Source organism: Pristiophorus japonicus, chromosome 6 (assembly GCF_044704955.1).
Source record: "Pristiophorus japonicus isolate sPriJap1 chromosome 6, sPriJap1.hap1, whole genome shotgun sequence".
In the NCBI taxonomy this organism is placed as follows: domain Eukaryota; kingdom Metazoa; phylum Chordata; class Chondrichthyes; family Pristiophoridae; genus Pristiophorus; species Pristiophorus japonicus.
The window spans coordinates 210,414,992-210,430,866 of record NC_091982.1 but is presented as its reverse complement, the minus strand read 5'-3'; the positions used below and the strand labels follow the sequence as shown (position 1 = coordinate 210,430,866).

Below are 15,875 nucleotides of genomic sequence, written 5' to 3'. Positions count from 1 at the left end.
GACAGATTAGGAAAAGGTGAGGTGCAACGAGACCTGGGAGTCATGGTACATCAGTCATTGAAGGTTGGCATGCAGGTACAGCAGGTGGTTAAGAAAGCAAATGGCATGTTGGCCTTCATAGCGAGGGGATTTGAGTACAGGGGCAGGGAGGTGTTGCTACAGTTGTACAGGGCCTTGGTGAGGCCACACCTGGAGTATTGTGTACAGTTTTGGTCTCCTAACTTGAGGAAGGACATTCTTGCTATTGAGGGAGTGCAGCGAAGATTCACGGGACTGATTCCCGGGATGGTGGGACTGACCTATCACGAAAGACTGGATCAACTGGGCTTGTATTCACTGGAGTTCAGAAGAATGAGAGGGGACCTCATAGAAACGTTTAAAATTCTGACGGGTTTAGACAGGTTAGATGCAGGAAGAATGTTCCCAATGTTGGGGAAGTCCAGAACTAGGGGTCACAGTCTAAGGATAAGGGGTAAGCCATTTAGGACCGAGATGAGGAGAAACTTCTTCACCCAGAGAGTGGTGAACCTGTGGAATTCTCTACCACAGAAAGTAGTTGAGGCCAATTCACTAAATATATTCAAAAGGGAGTTAGATGAAGTCCTTACTACTCGGGGGATTAAGGGATATGGCGAGAAAGCAGGAAGGGGGTACTGAAGTGCATGTTCAGCCATGAACTCATTGAATGGCGGTGCAGGCTAGAAGGGCTGAATGGCCTACTCCTGCACCTATTTTCTATGTTTCTATGTTTCTATCTGAACCACATCTGTTGCATCCTGCAGCTTAGGAGAGCGTGGTCCATGTCTCCTTCCCCTCCCCCTGGATCTGGGTCGCGGCATCCCACTGGGAGGCGTATGCTGGGACCTTGGGACCCTGCTGATTTTCACCAGCACCAGCACCACCACCACTGCTGGGACCTGTAACCTCGGAAGGTGGGGCCACGGGTGTGCAATGCTGTGGCACTACACCACCACCACCACCGGGACCTGCAACCTCGGACAGTGGGGCCACGGGTGTGCAATGCTGTGGCACAACACCACCACCACCACTGGGACCTGCAACCTTGGACCATAGGAAACCATAGAATGTTGAACCACTAATGACGGAAGAGCCTGGCAACTGAGATATGTTGACCTCAAGATTCAGTACAACACTCCTGTCATCGAACCCCTCCCACATCCACTCAAAGTGCCCCTCATGGCCATGTTGTTCTGGAGGTTTGCTCTCCTCTTCAAGCTCGTCCACATCTGAATCTTGATTTGGATCATCAGGAGGATTGTCCTCAAGTTCGGCAACATATAACAGAAGAGTGAAATGGGTGACATGAGTAGGCTCACACTTAGCAGGCCAGGCAGCAGGTTGACTTGAAGGGCCACGATGACTTTTCATGACTTACCCACTCCCTCACGTGCGGGCCCAGCTTGTGCAGTACTGATGATTCTTCTCCAGGCAGGACCCATCAAAGTAGTGACCCTCTCTTCCAAGGGTGTCAGTGGGTACAGATTTGCTGGTCCTCCTCCTCTTCTAGTTCTTTCCCTTTTGTTATGGGACAGTTTCTTCTGCAAAGATTAAAATGCAACTTTTTAGAGTGGGTGTCTTTCTGCTGGGTGGGACATATACTGTTGGTCACATTTACAATTGAAATTACATTGAATAAATGGAAATATTACTTACACTAACTACGTGACCAAGATCCTGCCACTTCTTTTTACACTGCCTTCCAGGTCTCTTGTTGATCACCAATCCGCAGAATTCTTTTGCAACTTGGTTCCAGCGTTTCGTCATCTCGTTGGGTGGCACTTTTGTGTGACCTCTGCTGGTATCCAGGTGCTGCCATCTGTTCTCAATGACAGTAACTAGTGCCTCAACTTCGTCATGCAAGAAATTCTTTGTTCTTGGTGGACGTTGCTGCATTATTGCTGCAACTGCTCCGAGACACTAACAGGACTTTTGCAATGCTCTGACACACTTTTCCATTGCACTTAGTGAAAGTGTGATTTTTCAAAACACACAGTCCTCTGAGACACTTAGCAGCACTTTTGCAATGATCCCTAAGACTTCTCCAGGCATGCAACAGTTAATTTCAGGCAGGATACTGCAGCTTTCATTCAGCACACCAGCTAGTTAGATTCAGAGCTCTCCTGGCAGGCAGCAATTACAGCTGCGATGCTCTTTAAAAATGGCAGAGTGACAAGTGTTCTCTCTCTACTGCGCATGCGCGCACATTGGGGCCGGCACCACTGCACATGTGCGAAGGTGCCGGCACTGTTTTCGGCGCGGGCGTTTGGCTCTGCCCCCCACTTCACCATCGACGCCACACCAGGACTCTGGGGACTGTACACAGTGGCCAGGATGGGGCGAGTTTTTCCCGCCGCCGTTTCCAGCGTGCAAAGTCAGTGTGCCGACAAAACTGCTTGGGGAAAATCTAGCCCCTAGTGTGCAATTGTAACTCTATCGTCAGCATTCATTTTAACCTAGTGCTGAATATGTTTGATTTCCTCACCTTTCCCAGTTGTAGAGGTTAATATTTATTTGGATGGCTTGATAAATAAGACCCGCCTGGATTAAAATTCCCTCAGCATCCTGTACATTTCCAGTAAACAGCAGCAAGTGTGCCATCCGTGATTCCTTTGAGGGCAAATCCTTGATTAAGTTGATATATTGTACTTTATCAATCTAGGAATTTAAAAAAAAAAGCAACAAATATTGTTAAATTTGAGCACAATTACAACTTATTTAATTGTGTTTTGTTTAATGTAACATTTTGAACACTGGATTTTTCAGTTGCACACATTTTTGTTAAAAGTTTATTATTATTACAAAATACTCCATTTGCTGTGAAGCGCTTTGGGATGTCCTGAGAGTATGGGAGGTGCTATATAAATGCAAATTCTTTCTTTGCTCTGCTGCTATTGAAGCATTGCAAATTTAGGCAATTATTTTCTTTCCATTGAATTTCTTTGTAATCATTTTATTTCTACCAAGATAGAAAGTCTACAAAGAAATTTATAGCAGTGGGGATAAACAACAGAAAAATATTTTCCCTTCCAAAGGTTTGTAGCCAGGGGGAACAACAGTCCATGCAGGAATTTGTTTTCATTTTTCTGGGCATTGGATCAGAGAAGTGGACCCTGTCTATGAATGAGAAGCTAAGAGATCTGCAGAGAACCTGCAGTAATGCCTGCCACACTTTAAAGTTAACAAACTGAGTGTGAAACAATATTGAAGTAACTTGACTAGACCACCTCCTCTGGAATATACATTTCCAAAGAAAGTCTAGGGAGAGATGCAGTGGATTTTGTTGATGTTCATCCCAAGCAGCTCCATAACACAGGACTCTGTTCTCTACTGATTGTTCCCGAGGACAGATACCGAGCGAAAAACAGCTGTTGCTGGAAGGCCATCAACTCAGGCCCTTTGGTGAGCCTTGAACATGCTGGCCTTCCAGAGCAAGGAGATGGATGTCCAAGTGTTGCAGACTGGCACATTGCATGGTCTAAGATTATGTGCTGAGGTTGGGTGCAGCTGCCATAAAGGGAAAATGAGGAACAACCATAATCTGAAGCCATTCCTGCCATTATATTTGTGCACTGTAATTCAAATGTAACTTTCTTTCAATTTGAATGTTTATAAAAGAACCAAATGTGAATAACCACCTCTGGAAACTGTGTATCTCCAATATATGTAGCACCATCCAAATAGTTACAAGTTAATGCATTAGTGCCAACACTAACTGTATTCCTCAATGCTAATTTAGTATCTGTTAAAATGCAATGTTTGGATAGAAATTAATATATCAGTTCCAACATTACCTGGAATGATGCACCTCAAATTCCCTCTGGACTATGATTATGACCGTACAATTTGCAGAATGTTTTTTTTTGGAATGTGTTTTTGTTACATTTACGAATAAAGTTTATTGTTGGAAAAAAATACTTGACTGGAGACTCGAGGTGAGCTTCCCTCTTGGACTCATAGGGGCCAATTTTTGTGCCTCTTACACTGGATTTTGGGCACAAATGAGACTGAAATTGGTGGAAATTAGACTCGCTGACATATGGCGAAAGTTCCTTGGCAGACAGTACAATACTTCCAGCAACCTCTCATTCTCAGAAAGCATCTTTTAAAATCTGAGTGTGAGGTTCACATCTCTGTTGTATTTCTTCCTTTGTCACCACTACTTGCTCCTGCTCAATTATACTCTGTGCATATCCCAGTGCACTCCCCTCAAAGTTACTGTCTAATTTGCCTATTAGCTTTGCAGGCTAAAATTGAATGTTGGTGCATCTTCAGCAGGGCTTTCCTTATCTCTGCTCCCATCCCCCCAAATTTAAGTCAAGGAAAGCGCACATATGCTGTCAGATCACATTCAATATTAGGCCGTATGAGCTTTTGTAGGTTCATTAGCGCCTGTGGTTGCAGTGACTCAGGCAGTGAGTGAAGGAGTGGGGCATGATAAAGGGATATGGAAAAGTTGTTCACATGCCCTGATCTAGAAACTGGCCTCCAGCTTCCTCAGTATTGTTTCAGCTCACAATTTGTATAACTGCCTCTTCAAAAAACATGGTGCTTGGAGCTTTTATCCCTCTTGTTATGGGTAATTATCTCCTATTAAGAGTAGAAGGGGTTACAACTGGCACTGGCAAAAGGACTTACAGCCTTCACCAAGCATCAGTCTACTGAGCCATAGTGTGTATAATGACAGCAATAAACACCAAGCTTTTGCAGTAGCTAGAAGTAGTTGTTAGGAGGAGCAGTTTTTCAGAGTGAGAGAAAAACAGAAGGTGCAGGTAAGTCTTGTTTGCTGCCCAATGGGTAACCGTGAGAAGCAGGCAAGGAGATGATAGGTGGGGAAGGGGGTGGGGGCAGGGGTAGGGGTCATGTCCTGCAGAATAAAAACAGAGACTTGAGTGGGGTTTTGCACCTTAGCACACCAGATGAGGTCACTGTATTTTTGCACTGCACCCAGGTCAAGAACACAGAACCACAAATTTATCTTAGTTGCTAATTAATTGTTCTTATAGTTCTGTATACTTGGCACGAACGTTCCATGAGTATGTGGAGATCTTCTTTATTGGACCAATTAAACTGGGTGACTGCACCATTGTAGGGACAATGGAATCCCAGGAAAGAAAAGAAGAACATATGAATGCTGCAGCAGTCATACAAATCCATTTTGTGATTACTAGTATTCTGGTATCTTTCCATCATATTCTAATAATATTTTTGAGTGTTGTTTTTGTGGCGAGGTTATTTAGAAACAGTTACCACAGTAGGGAGAGGTTGGCTAGCAGTTACACTGCAGCTGTCATTAACTGTGAGAAAAACTTGTGGAGGTGGTCTCCCTAGTACCCAAACTTATGATTTTGGAATGGCATCAAAAAGTCTATGAGGCTTTGGAGTGGTTCCATGAATATAACTCCCAAAAGTATATTAGAAAGATTAATTTCAAAGATATGATTTTTTAAAAAAGATATTTTATTCATATACCTCACCAATTGCTGCATAAGCTACCTCTGCTGTCATAAGGTCTTTGTGTGCAATTGCCATGGCAGCAAGGCATGACCACATTGTTTGTTCCTGTTTGTGGAAAGAAAAATACCAATAGGTTTAGTACAAGTACAATGGAAAAGGGTTGCAGTTTAAGTTGCATTAGCTTTTTAATAGGCTTATATTGGGTTAGTATGTATGTAGTTATGATCTTATCCATAAAGGTCTTTATAATGATCATGCAGGTTCATCCATTATGTCTGCATCCTATACATATTTCCTGACTAGCTCATTGGGAGTCATGCAGGTCTGAAATTTACCACTGAAATTACAACATGATAATAAAGCATTTTTAAAAATTGTTTTTACATCCCGCCAATATTCTTCACCCCTACTCTCCTTAAAGTATTGAGTCCTTCCAGGGGTATAAGGCTGGCTCCCCAATCAGGTAGTTCTGCAGCTTCTCATTTTCCATTCAGGAGTGCCTGATTGGTGGAATCGGTCTATCGTCCCAAGGACACTGGACTTCCTCTGGTAACTTGCTCAAGGCTGTGCCTTGACAGTGAGTGCCAACAGGCTGTTCTACCATGGGGAGCATCACAATGCGGCCCAATATTGTCTTCAAGTAATGCCCACAAAACGCATATTCCATCATGGGTCACTGGATGACAATCAGGAGTATGAACCCTAGCAAATGTTTCCCTCCCTAGCCGAGGCATACTGACATCAACTGTATCATCCTTACTATCCTACAGGCTGCCATCAACTAACGCAGCACCACCTGGTATCAAACATAGATGGGACCTTCCTGGTCTGTATGGCTCATTCACTCACGAGATAAGCTTGTTGAGTTATCAGGGAAGCTGACAATAAGCCACATAATAGATCTATATATTTCCTTTACAGCACTACATTCATGGAGTATTCAGCATCTTATCCATGACCTTTTCATTGTAGATTTAAAATGTCCACATAACTATATATTAGATTAAAAATAAATACATTTATGTTTTGGCTACATAACACATTTTTCTTAATTAAATTAAACTGTGAGATAGCTGTATTTTATCCATACAAAAACAACAAATAGAGCAAAGATTACAAATGTTACCATATTGGTTACATAAAACCACATATATAAAACCTTACACTAAATTAATTCCCCTTCGTATTAATATAACCTTATTTTATGGTTGATCTGAGCAGATTTTAGTCTTCCTGCTCTCCTTTTGCTAAATGGACAATACCACTGTATTCAGAAAATCATGAATGGCTCCAGGTCCTAAACAGCCTGTTCTGATAACTGCACTGCAGTACTGCCATATCAGAGGCTGCAACAAGCTCCTGCTGCAGCAGACGTTGAAACTCAGGGCCCAAGTTACCACCGACCCTTAGAATGGCGCACTCCCATGAGGTGCGTCGACTTTCTAGAATAAAAAGGGCGCCGAAAACTTATCTTGTAATTCTTCACACTTCTCGGGACGTCTTCGGGCTCGGCACAGCACAGCACAAGGGGTGGGGGGGGGGGGTCCCGGCACTGAAAACAGTGTCGGGACCTCTGCACATGCACGCTAGAGTGTGTGCGCATGCGCAGTAGCTCCTGGCAGCCCGAATCTCTGTGACGCTCTGCAGACTGTGTGGGAGGGGCCCAAAGCATGATGTCCCTATCCCGGGCCGAGTGGCCTGCCGCACAGGCCAGCCGCTGCCTTCCCGTGCTGAGGGCTACAAGAGACAGATTGGTGGGAGGAAGATTTTTGATCGGGGGGGGGGGGGGAGGGAGGGGAAGAGTTTTAATGGGGGGCGGGGGGAAGAGTTTTGATCCGGCAGGGGATGGGGGGGGGGGGAGAAAAGAATCTTCAAAGATTTTCCAGTACTTTAATATCTAGCTATCTTTACTAAAAATACACTCAGCTTAATCAGGCTGACAGCACCTACACCCTGTCCAGTCTTGCTGTTTGGGATTTAAAAAAAACTAGCATTCCTATCAAAACACTGTCATATTGATTATGGTTCTTTATTATTAAAAGTGAAGTGTTTAATGCTTTGGAAAATCCTCTAACTTCCCTACCCTCCCCACCGGCCCCTCCCCCATCTCTGGCTACCTGCGCCTGATTTCTAAAGTGTCCGCAAGGTTTTTCTGAGCGTACAAAACTGGACCCATACGCTATCCTAAATTAGTTTGGAGTAACTTTTTGCTGTCTAAACTTGTTAAAATGGCCAAAACAGGCGTAAGTGGCTGGTAACGACCCCATTTGAAAAAAAACTGAACTAAAAAGAAACTGAACTAACTCACTGAAACTGGAGCAATCTAAATGCGGGGAATTGCGATTTTTAGGATACCCCCCAAAAAACTAGTTGCTCCAAAAAATAGGAGCAACTCCTGTGGAAACTTGGACCCAAAGTCTTGAACATAATTATAACGAATGGTTGATAACTTTGCTACATCTAGTACACAGAGGAAATCTTTACCAATTATGTCTGTTGCAGTACAAGTATTCCAATGGAACGTTGGCATGTTATTTAAAAAAAAATTAAGAACAATAATTTGTAATTCCAGATGTGACCAATCCTAGTGATACTGCTGTAAGCATCCTTTCTATATAAACATGGGAGTATCTTTAACTCCACTTTACCAATGTCACATAATTCCTGCAAACTTTACTCAGTTGGCTCTAAAATAACTCTCACCTGCTCCAAGTTCAGGCAGTTTTCAGTTTCTGCAACCGTATACCAAATATCCAGTTATATAAATTGCCATTATCATCAAAATTAAGTAGGATTTCAAATCAGCACATAGATAAAATGCTCATTTGAGTAATTATGCAAAAGACAGATTTTTGCCTATAGGTCTAACTTAATTTTAAATGGTTGAAACTGGTGTTGCATAAGGTGCTTGTGAGGAGGGTTGACCTCTGTGCCACTCCACAGCACCATTCCACAGGTCAACTTGCAGTATGCCTGCAAGAAGGAGCAGCCAGGTTTCAAGCCACTACTGACCATTACTGTCCCTGCATGTGCCAGCCTAATGCTGCCAGGTCACTGCAGCTAATCTGATGGCAAAGCTCCGCATTTTCCTCTCTGCTGACTTAGAATCAGAGAAGACAAGTCCCCTTGTCATTCCCATGGAAGGTGTGTCAGGTTGCCACCAGTGAGGTAATGCTGGCTCTTGATCAACCTGGCATACCCGCTTTCACACAATACCATGTAAAGCATGATATGATGTGTAGAGTGCTTCTGCAGAATATTCCAGCATAACAGTCAAGCATTCATAGCTTGTAGTGATCCCACTGGGGGTCAGCTATGCCGCTTCCTCTGGGGAGTCTTTACCAGACGACTGCTTTTTACCTTTCTCTGCAGATGCAGGGGTGAAGATGCCAGCAAGAGGGCATGGAACACCATTTGGGCAGCCTTAATTGCTTGGCATCTTTCACCGGTCTTCCTCTTCCTCCAAGCACTAGCTTGCAGGATCCCAATTGGTAAACCCACCAGTCCCAACAAAGAGAGGCAAAAAATAAATAATTAGCAACTGCTGGCACAAATTATCTCAAAAGCCTAAGTGGATGGAAAATGCACAACAATTACCACCAAGGGCACAGAAAAGGTCTCAACACATTTACCTTTAACATCTGTGGACTATTTAAAGGGCCTCCTGCCTGAAGGTCTGCCCAAGGCCCCCTTTTCACCAGGTTTTCTGGGCATCATGAGGGCTTGTCATACACCGGCTGCAAAATGGAGCAGCAGCCAACCCTGTCGCCTTTTGCATATAGTAATGAAGCTGCAGTCTGCTTCAGTTGGGAGCTTCAATTGCCTTCCCCATTCCTGTCTGGAACATGGAGTGGGACTGAGATTCAGTGTGAATCAAGACAGGACTCCTTTTCCAGCCCAGTACGCTCAGTCTGTGCCCGAAATCAGGGCATACCGGACATTAAATCATGGCTGCATGATTTAATTTGGCTCTCACTGTAATGCATTTCGCAAATGTTACAAAATTAAATTCACAGTTCTGAATATCTAAATAGGGCCAATGAGGTGCTAATTTAATTTTATTTGCTTTCTGTCACATGCACCTTGGGGCCGAAATTCAGCCTCCTGATAAGGCCTATTACCGCTGGAAAGCGGTGGCCACGAGGTGGTGTCGAATGGCTGCCGCTCGCGAAATTCTCCTCGGTGTTTTTTCCGGCAGTCCCCACTTCCATCCCGCTGCTGCCAAACCCTCCTAAGTGGGTCATCAAAGCGCGCACCGTCGATCCCCCGCCCCGCAAGCAAAATTCACCTAAAGAAATCTTGCGGCCGCAGCTCGGTACCCCCGACATTCTTTTCTGTCGGTGCACTGTGTTTGCAGTGAGTACAAAATGACGGTGCGACTGCCATTAAAGGGGAGGGCGCACTGCCGTGGCCGTTATCATATTTTTTTTTGGCGGCCGACTGCCCGACAATTATGCCCCGGGTTCGGCCGGGCCACCAACAGGCAGCCTGGCGCCCACTCTTGGGTGCCAAGCCACTGGCCCAGCCGAAACCCTCCCTGGTGGCCAGTGGACCTAACTAAAATAATCGCAGAGCTCTCAGCGGCTCTCCCCTTTAAATGAAGGGGAGAGATGTGGTGACGTGCCAGCGTGATGACGCCATCAGCGCTACGCTGATGACTGACAGCGCCGGACACTTCGCATGGTCCCTCTCCCTCCCCTCTTATGATGGACACTCTGCTCCCGCCCCCACTTCCGTCCCCATTATGACCAACTTCCGCCCCGCTCAAAAAAAGACAAAGAGCTGAATTTCGCACAAGAGGCCACTGCATCCACCGCAGCGGTGGAAACACAGGAAAAACGGTAGGCGCAATCCACTTCCGGCGGGGGTGAATTTCAGCCTCCTTATTTTACTTCAGAATTTAAATCAAGTTCCCTTTAAAATCTTCTGTACAGCAGTTGCGTCAGTAGCGTTAAACAGTACAGTATCTGAATGTCGCAGATTTACAAGAAAATAATATTGCCTAGGACTTTTTTTTCAATAATTCTTTGCTTTAAAGGATCATCAGCAACACTGTGAAGGAGTGAATGCACAAAGCGACTCTTAGAAAATCAGCTACATTAACCTTTCAACAGCTGTAAGGACTGGGTAATGATTACTGGAGTTATTCTGTCAGTTAACTAATTTTCTCAGTAACCACTGATCCTATCTCCATTAAAAAAATAGTTTTACTGCAGATCTATTAGCTACACCCAAGAAATATAGTTAATGCTGACATTTTGGTCAAATAAACAAACCAAAAAAACATAATTAACAGGGATATAAAACTCATTATGCTGGCGTCTCTGTCAGATGGGGATCTATTATTCTGTCTGCATGCTACAGTTTGAAATTATTAGTGTCCTATTTTGGAGTGGACAGAACTCCAAAAATGGGGTACTGCTGATATAAAAAGTAAAATAATAATGACAGATTGTGTGCTTCTCATTATTTATCACCAGGTTTTATTTGGGTGAAGGAGAGAAGGGTATAAAAGGGTTGCAATATTTGAGAGTTATTTACATAGAGTAAAATGTAAACAAATCAAAATACATTTCTTCATTTGTTGTCTTCCCAGTGTATTATTTGACAGGAACATAATTAGCCAGTTCAACATACATATTTAATGTAACCATAAAAGAATGAACTACATTTAAAAGCCAGCAATTAATACCAATTAAGTACTCAGTGGTAGACATTCTTCTTCATCACTTGGGCGGAAATCTGGCAGAGCAGATCATCTGCCTTTGTAGAACCTATTCAATTATCATTGCATTGATTTCAGTCTTGTGTAAAAGCAGAGATAATTACCAACGGGGTGTTTTTAACTTAGGCTACTCGACGTAAACAGGGCGGCCTGTATGTACCTGTAGCTTGCTGGCGTTATTGTAATGAGGCCCAGCCTCACAATGGATCAGGTCTCTCACCGACAGGATAGGGCAGTCGGCCAGCAAGTTCCGCTGGTAGGTAAAATCTACTCACAGATCTCTAGCACAGCACCTACTTGCACACATCAGTACCAGACCTATTCAAATGAAATTTGACATATGCATGGTCCTTTTTAAGAATGATATGTGACTCTAAAGTCGATCACTATTATTCACAGACAGATTTCTTGTCTTGCCCAATTGCAAGCCACATTTCACTTTGTGCGCACCATAATATCACTCATGAGCGAATGGGGATGATATGCAAGTAAACTACCCCTCAGCTTCTTCTATTGGTGCTATCTAACCAGTCATCAGAAGGTGTACAAGCGCAACAAAGATGGACACCACCGTTCATTTTTCTTGCTTCTCCCAGGGGGATAAATGCTTGGTGACCCAACAGAGATCATAAACATTTGGAAGGAAACATACATGTTACTAGCCTGCTGCAGCCTGCTGCAATACCATCAAACAGTGGCACCTTACCTCCTCTTTACCATTTTTAGAATGTTAACACCCCCTATAAATTTACCACCATCAGTACCAAATCTGTAGCAGAAGGAACCAAATAAAATATGTTAAAAATGGAGTGTCTAGTCCCCCGATGGCTTAATAGGTAAATGTTTGTACAGTGTGGTATTAAGCTATAGAGAAATGGAAGGTCACAGGTTCGATCCTGTGCCTGTGCTCAGTTCGTGATCCTAGCTGGGCGGCAGTTGGGTTGTTACATCCGGCTTCAGTGTCTCTTAGCTAGGGATAGGATAAAATCAGCCACGAGCACCTGAGCATTATCAAGCAGTTCCATTGGGCTTAGCTATGATACCCTCCACAGCTGAATAAACTGCTGACACTCACTGCCAAGGCTCATACATAAAGAATTAACATTTGGATAGGGTATCAAAGGCCCTTAGCAGCCATGGAATAAAATCATTGGGGTTGATATTTATCTTAGGGGTGGGGGAGCATAAAACAAGCGCTAGTGAATCATCAGCCTGTTGACACCCTCAAAGCCTCCTTGATAAAGTGCAACATCCCCACCGGCATCTGGGAAAGAAACCAAGCACAGGCAGCGGAAGGAGAGTGCAGCAAACCAGACTCCCCACCCACCCTTTCCTTCAACCATTGTCTGCCCTACCTGTTACAGAGAATGTAAAGTCACCTGAGAATTCACTTTTAGAGATTTCAAGGGACTGCCTATGATAATGATGTACACTTGGCCCAATTTTCTTTATCATTAAGGTCAATTGAAAAGCAAATCAAACGAGCTGTAAAATGTGCTGCCGATTCACTATCACCTATTTTGCATCATCACCCAAGACCATTTGCATCCCCAGTATCTACAGGAGAGCAGATGAGAAACTGTGACATCAATAAACTATTATTGGGAACCCTCTAGTCTTTTGCTAGTATTCAGCAAAATAGATGAGTTGACGGCACAAATTGAGACAAATGGGTATGATCCGATAGCCATTACAAAGATGTGGTTGCAATGTGACCAGGACTGGGAATTAAATATTCAGGGATTTTTGACAATCCGGAAGGACAGACAGAAAGGAAAAGGAGGTGGGATAGCGCTATTGATAAGGGATGGAATCACTGCAACAGTGAGAAACGATATTGGTTCAAATGATCAGGATGTTGAAACAGTTTGGGTGGAGATAAGGAATAACAAAGGGAAAAGTCACTGTTGGGTGTCGTCTATAGGTCCCCTAACAGTAGCAACACTGTTGGTCGGAACATAAACCAGGAAATAGTGGGGGCTTGTAAAAAGGGAACAGCAATAATCATGGGTGATTTTAGCCTCCATATTGATTGGACAAATCAAATTGGTCAGGGTAGCCTTGAGGAAGAGTTCATAGAGTGCATAAGGGACGGGTTCCTTGAGCAGTATGTAACGGAACCAACCAGAGGGCAGGCTATCATAGATCTGGTCCTGTGTAATGAGACAGGATTGATAAACAATCTTCTAGTAAAGGATCCCCTTGGAATGAGTGATCATAGCATGATTGAATTTCAAATTCAGATGGAGGATGAGAAAGTTGGGTCTCTAACCAGCGTAATAAGCTTAAATAAAGGAGCCTATGAAGGTATGAGGGCTGAGTTGGCTAAAATGGATTGGGAAAATAGATTAAAGTGTAGGACGGTTGATGAACAGAGGTGTACATTTAAGGAGTTATTTCACAACTCTCAAGAAAAATATATTTCAGTGAGGAGGAAAGGGCGTAAGAGAAAAGATAGCCATCCGTGCCTAAATAAAGAAATAAAGGACGGTATCCAATTAAAAACAAGGGCATACAATGTGGCCAAAACTAGTGGGAGATCAGAAGATTGGGAAGCGTTTAAAAGCCAACAAAGAATGACTAAAAAAATGATTAAGGAGAAGATAGACTTTGAAAATAAACTAGCATGAAATATAAAAACAGATAGCAAGAGTTTCTATAGGTATATAAAAAGGAAAAGAGTGGCTAGAGTAAATATTGGTCCCTTAGAGGACGAGACCAGGGAATTAGTAATGGGGAACATGGAGATGGCAGAAACTCTGAACAAATATTTTGTATCATCCTTTACGGTAGAGGACATTAATAATATCTCAACAGTGGATAGTCAAGGGGCTATAGGGGGGGGAGGAACTTAACACAATCACAATCACTAAGGAGGTGGTACTCAGTAAGATCATGGGACTAAAGGTGGATAAATCCCCTGGACCTGAAGACTGGCATCCTAGGGTCTTTAGAAGTAGCGGCAGGGATTGTGGATGCATTGGTTGTAATTTACCAAAATTCCCTGGATTCTGGGAAGGTCCCAGCAGATTGGAAAACTGCAAATGTAACGCTCCTATTTAAAAAAGGAGGCAGACAAAAAGCAGGAAACTATAGACCAGTTAGCCTAACATCTGTGGTTGGGAAGATGTTGGAATCCATTATTAAAGAAGCAGTAGCAGGACATTTGGAAAAGCAAAATTCGCTCAGGCAGAGACAACATGGATTTATGAAGGGGAAGTCATGTTTGACAAATTTGCTAGAATTCTTTGAGGATGTAACAAACAGGGTGGATAAATGGGAACCAGTGGATGTGGTGTATTTGGACTTCCAGAAGGCATTTGACAAGATGCCACATAAAAGGTTACTGCACAAGATAGAAATTCACGGGGTTGGGGGTAATATATTCGCATGGATAGAGGATTGGCTAACGAACAGAAAACACAGAGTAGGGATAAATGGTTCATTCTCGGGTTGGCAATCAGTAACCAGTGGGATGCCGCAGGGGTCAGTGCTGGGACCCCAACTATTTACAATCTATATTAACGACTTGGAGGAAGGGACTGAGTGTAACGCGCCAAGTTTGCCGACGATACAAAGATTGGAGGAAAAGCAATGTGTGAGTAGAATACAAAAACATTTTCAAAAGGACATAGACAGGCTAAGTGCGTGGGCAAAAATTTGGCAGATGGAATATTATGTTGGAAAGTGTGAGGTCATGCACTTTGACAGGAAAAATCAAAAAGCAAGTTATCATTTAAATGAAGAAAGATTGCAAAGTGCTGCAGTACAGCGGGACCTGGGGGTACTTGTGCATGAAACACAAAAGGTTAGTATGCAGGTACAGCAAGTGATCAGGAAGGCCAATGGAATCTTGGCCTTTATTGCAAAGGGGATGGAGTATAAAAGCAGGGAAGTCTTGCTACAGCTATATAAGGTATTGGTGAGGCCACACCTGGAATACTGCGTGCAGTTTTGGTTTCCATATTTACAAAATGATATACTAGTTTTGGAGGCAGTTCAGAGAAGGTTCACAAGGTTGATTCCAGAGATGAGGGGGTTAACTTATGAGGAAAGGTTGAGTAGGTTGGGCCTCTACTCATTGGAGTTCAGAAGAATGAGAGGTGATCTTATCGAAACGTATCAGCTTATGAGGGGGCTTGACAAGGTGGATGCAGAGAGGATGTTTCCACTGATAGGGGAGACTAGAACTAGAGGGCATAATCTTAGAATAAGGGGCCGCCCATTTAAAACTAAGATGAGGAGAAATTTTTTTATCTCAGAGGATTGTGGAGCTGTGGAAGCTGGGACATTGAATAAATTTAAGACAGAAATAGACAATTTCTTAAACGATAGGGGAATAAGGGGTTATGGAGAGCGGCAGAGAAGTGGACCTGAGTCCATGATCGGATCAGCCATGATCGTATTGAATGGCAGAGCAGGCTTGAGGGGACGTATGGCCTACTCCTGCTCCTATTTCTTATGTTCTTATGTTATGTAGAGCTTCTAGTCCCAACATTTATCAACAGATAATTCCCTGATTAATTTGCAATAATTAACTTCTTCCTGACCCAAAATGGACCCAAAATGGAATAAATCACGTACATAAATGTGAAACTTTATATACATTATAAAATATACAGATATCTGGGAGTGACTTTAAGGCTGCAAAACTAATGTTATGATTCGGATGACT

The 15,875-nt window shown here is 43.3% G+C and overlaps 1 protein-coding gene across 4 annotated transcripts in view; it reads right to left on the bottom strand.

The window, feature by feature from the left end:
- Positions 1 to 15,875, bottom strand: part of ift80 (intraflagellar transport 80 homolog (Chlamydomonas)) — a 352,701-nt gene that overhangs the window by 35,520 nt on the left and 301,306 nt on the right. For all 4 annotated transcript variants that reach the window (XM_070882337.1, XM_070882338.1, XM_070882340.1 and 1 more), the window contains 2 exons: positions 5,491 to 5,580; positions 2,504 to 2,676 (listed from right to left, as the gene is read on the bottom strand). In XM_070882337.1, coding sequence (XP_070738438.1) covers positions 2,504 to 2,676; positions 5,491 to 5,580 — 263 coding nt within the window. The remainder of the gene's footprint in view (positions 1 to 2,503; positions 2,677 to 5,490; positions 5,581 to 15,875) is intronic.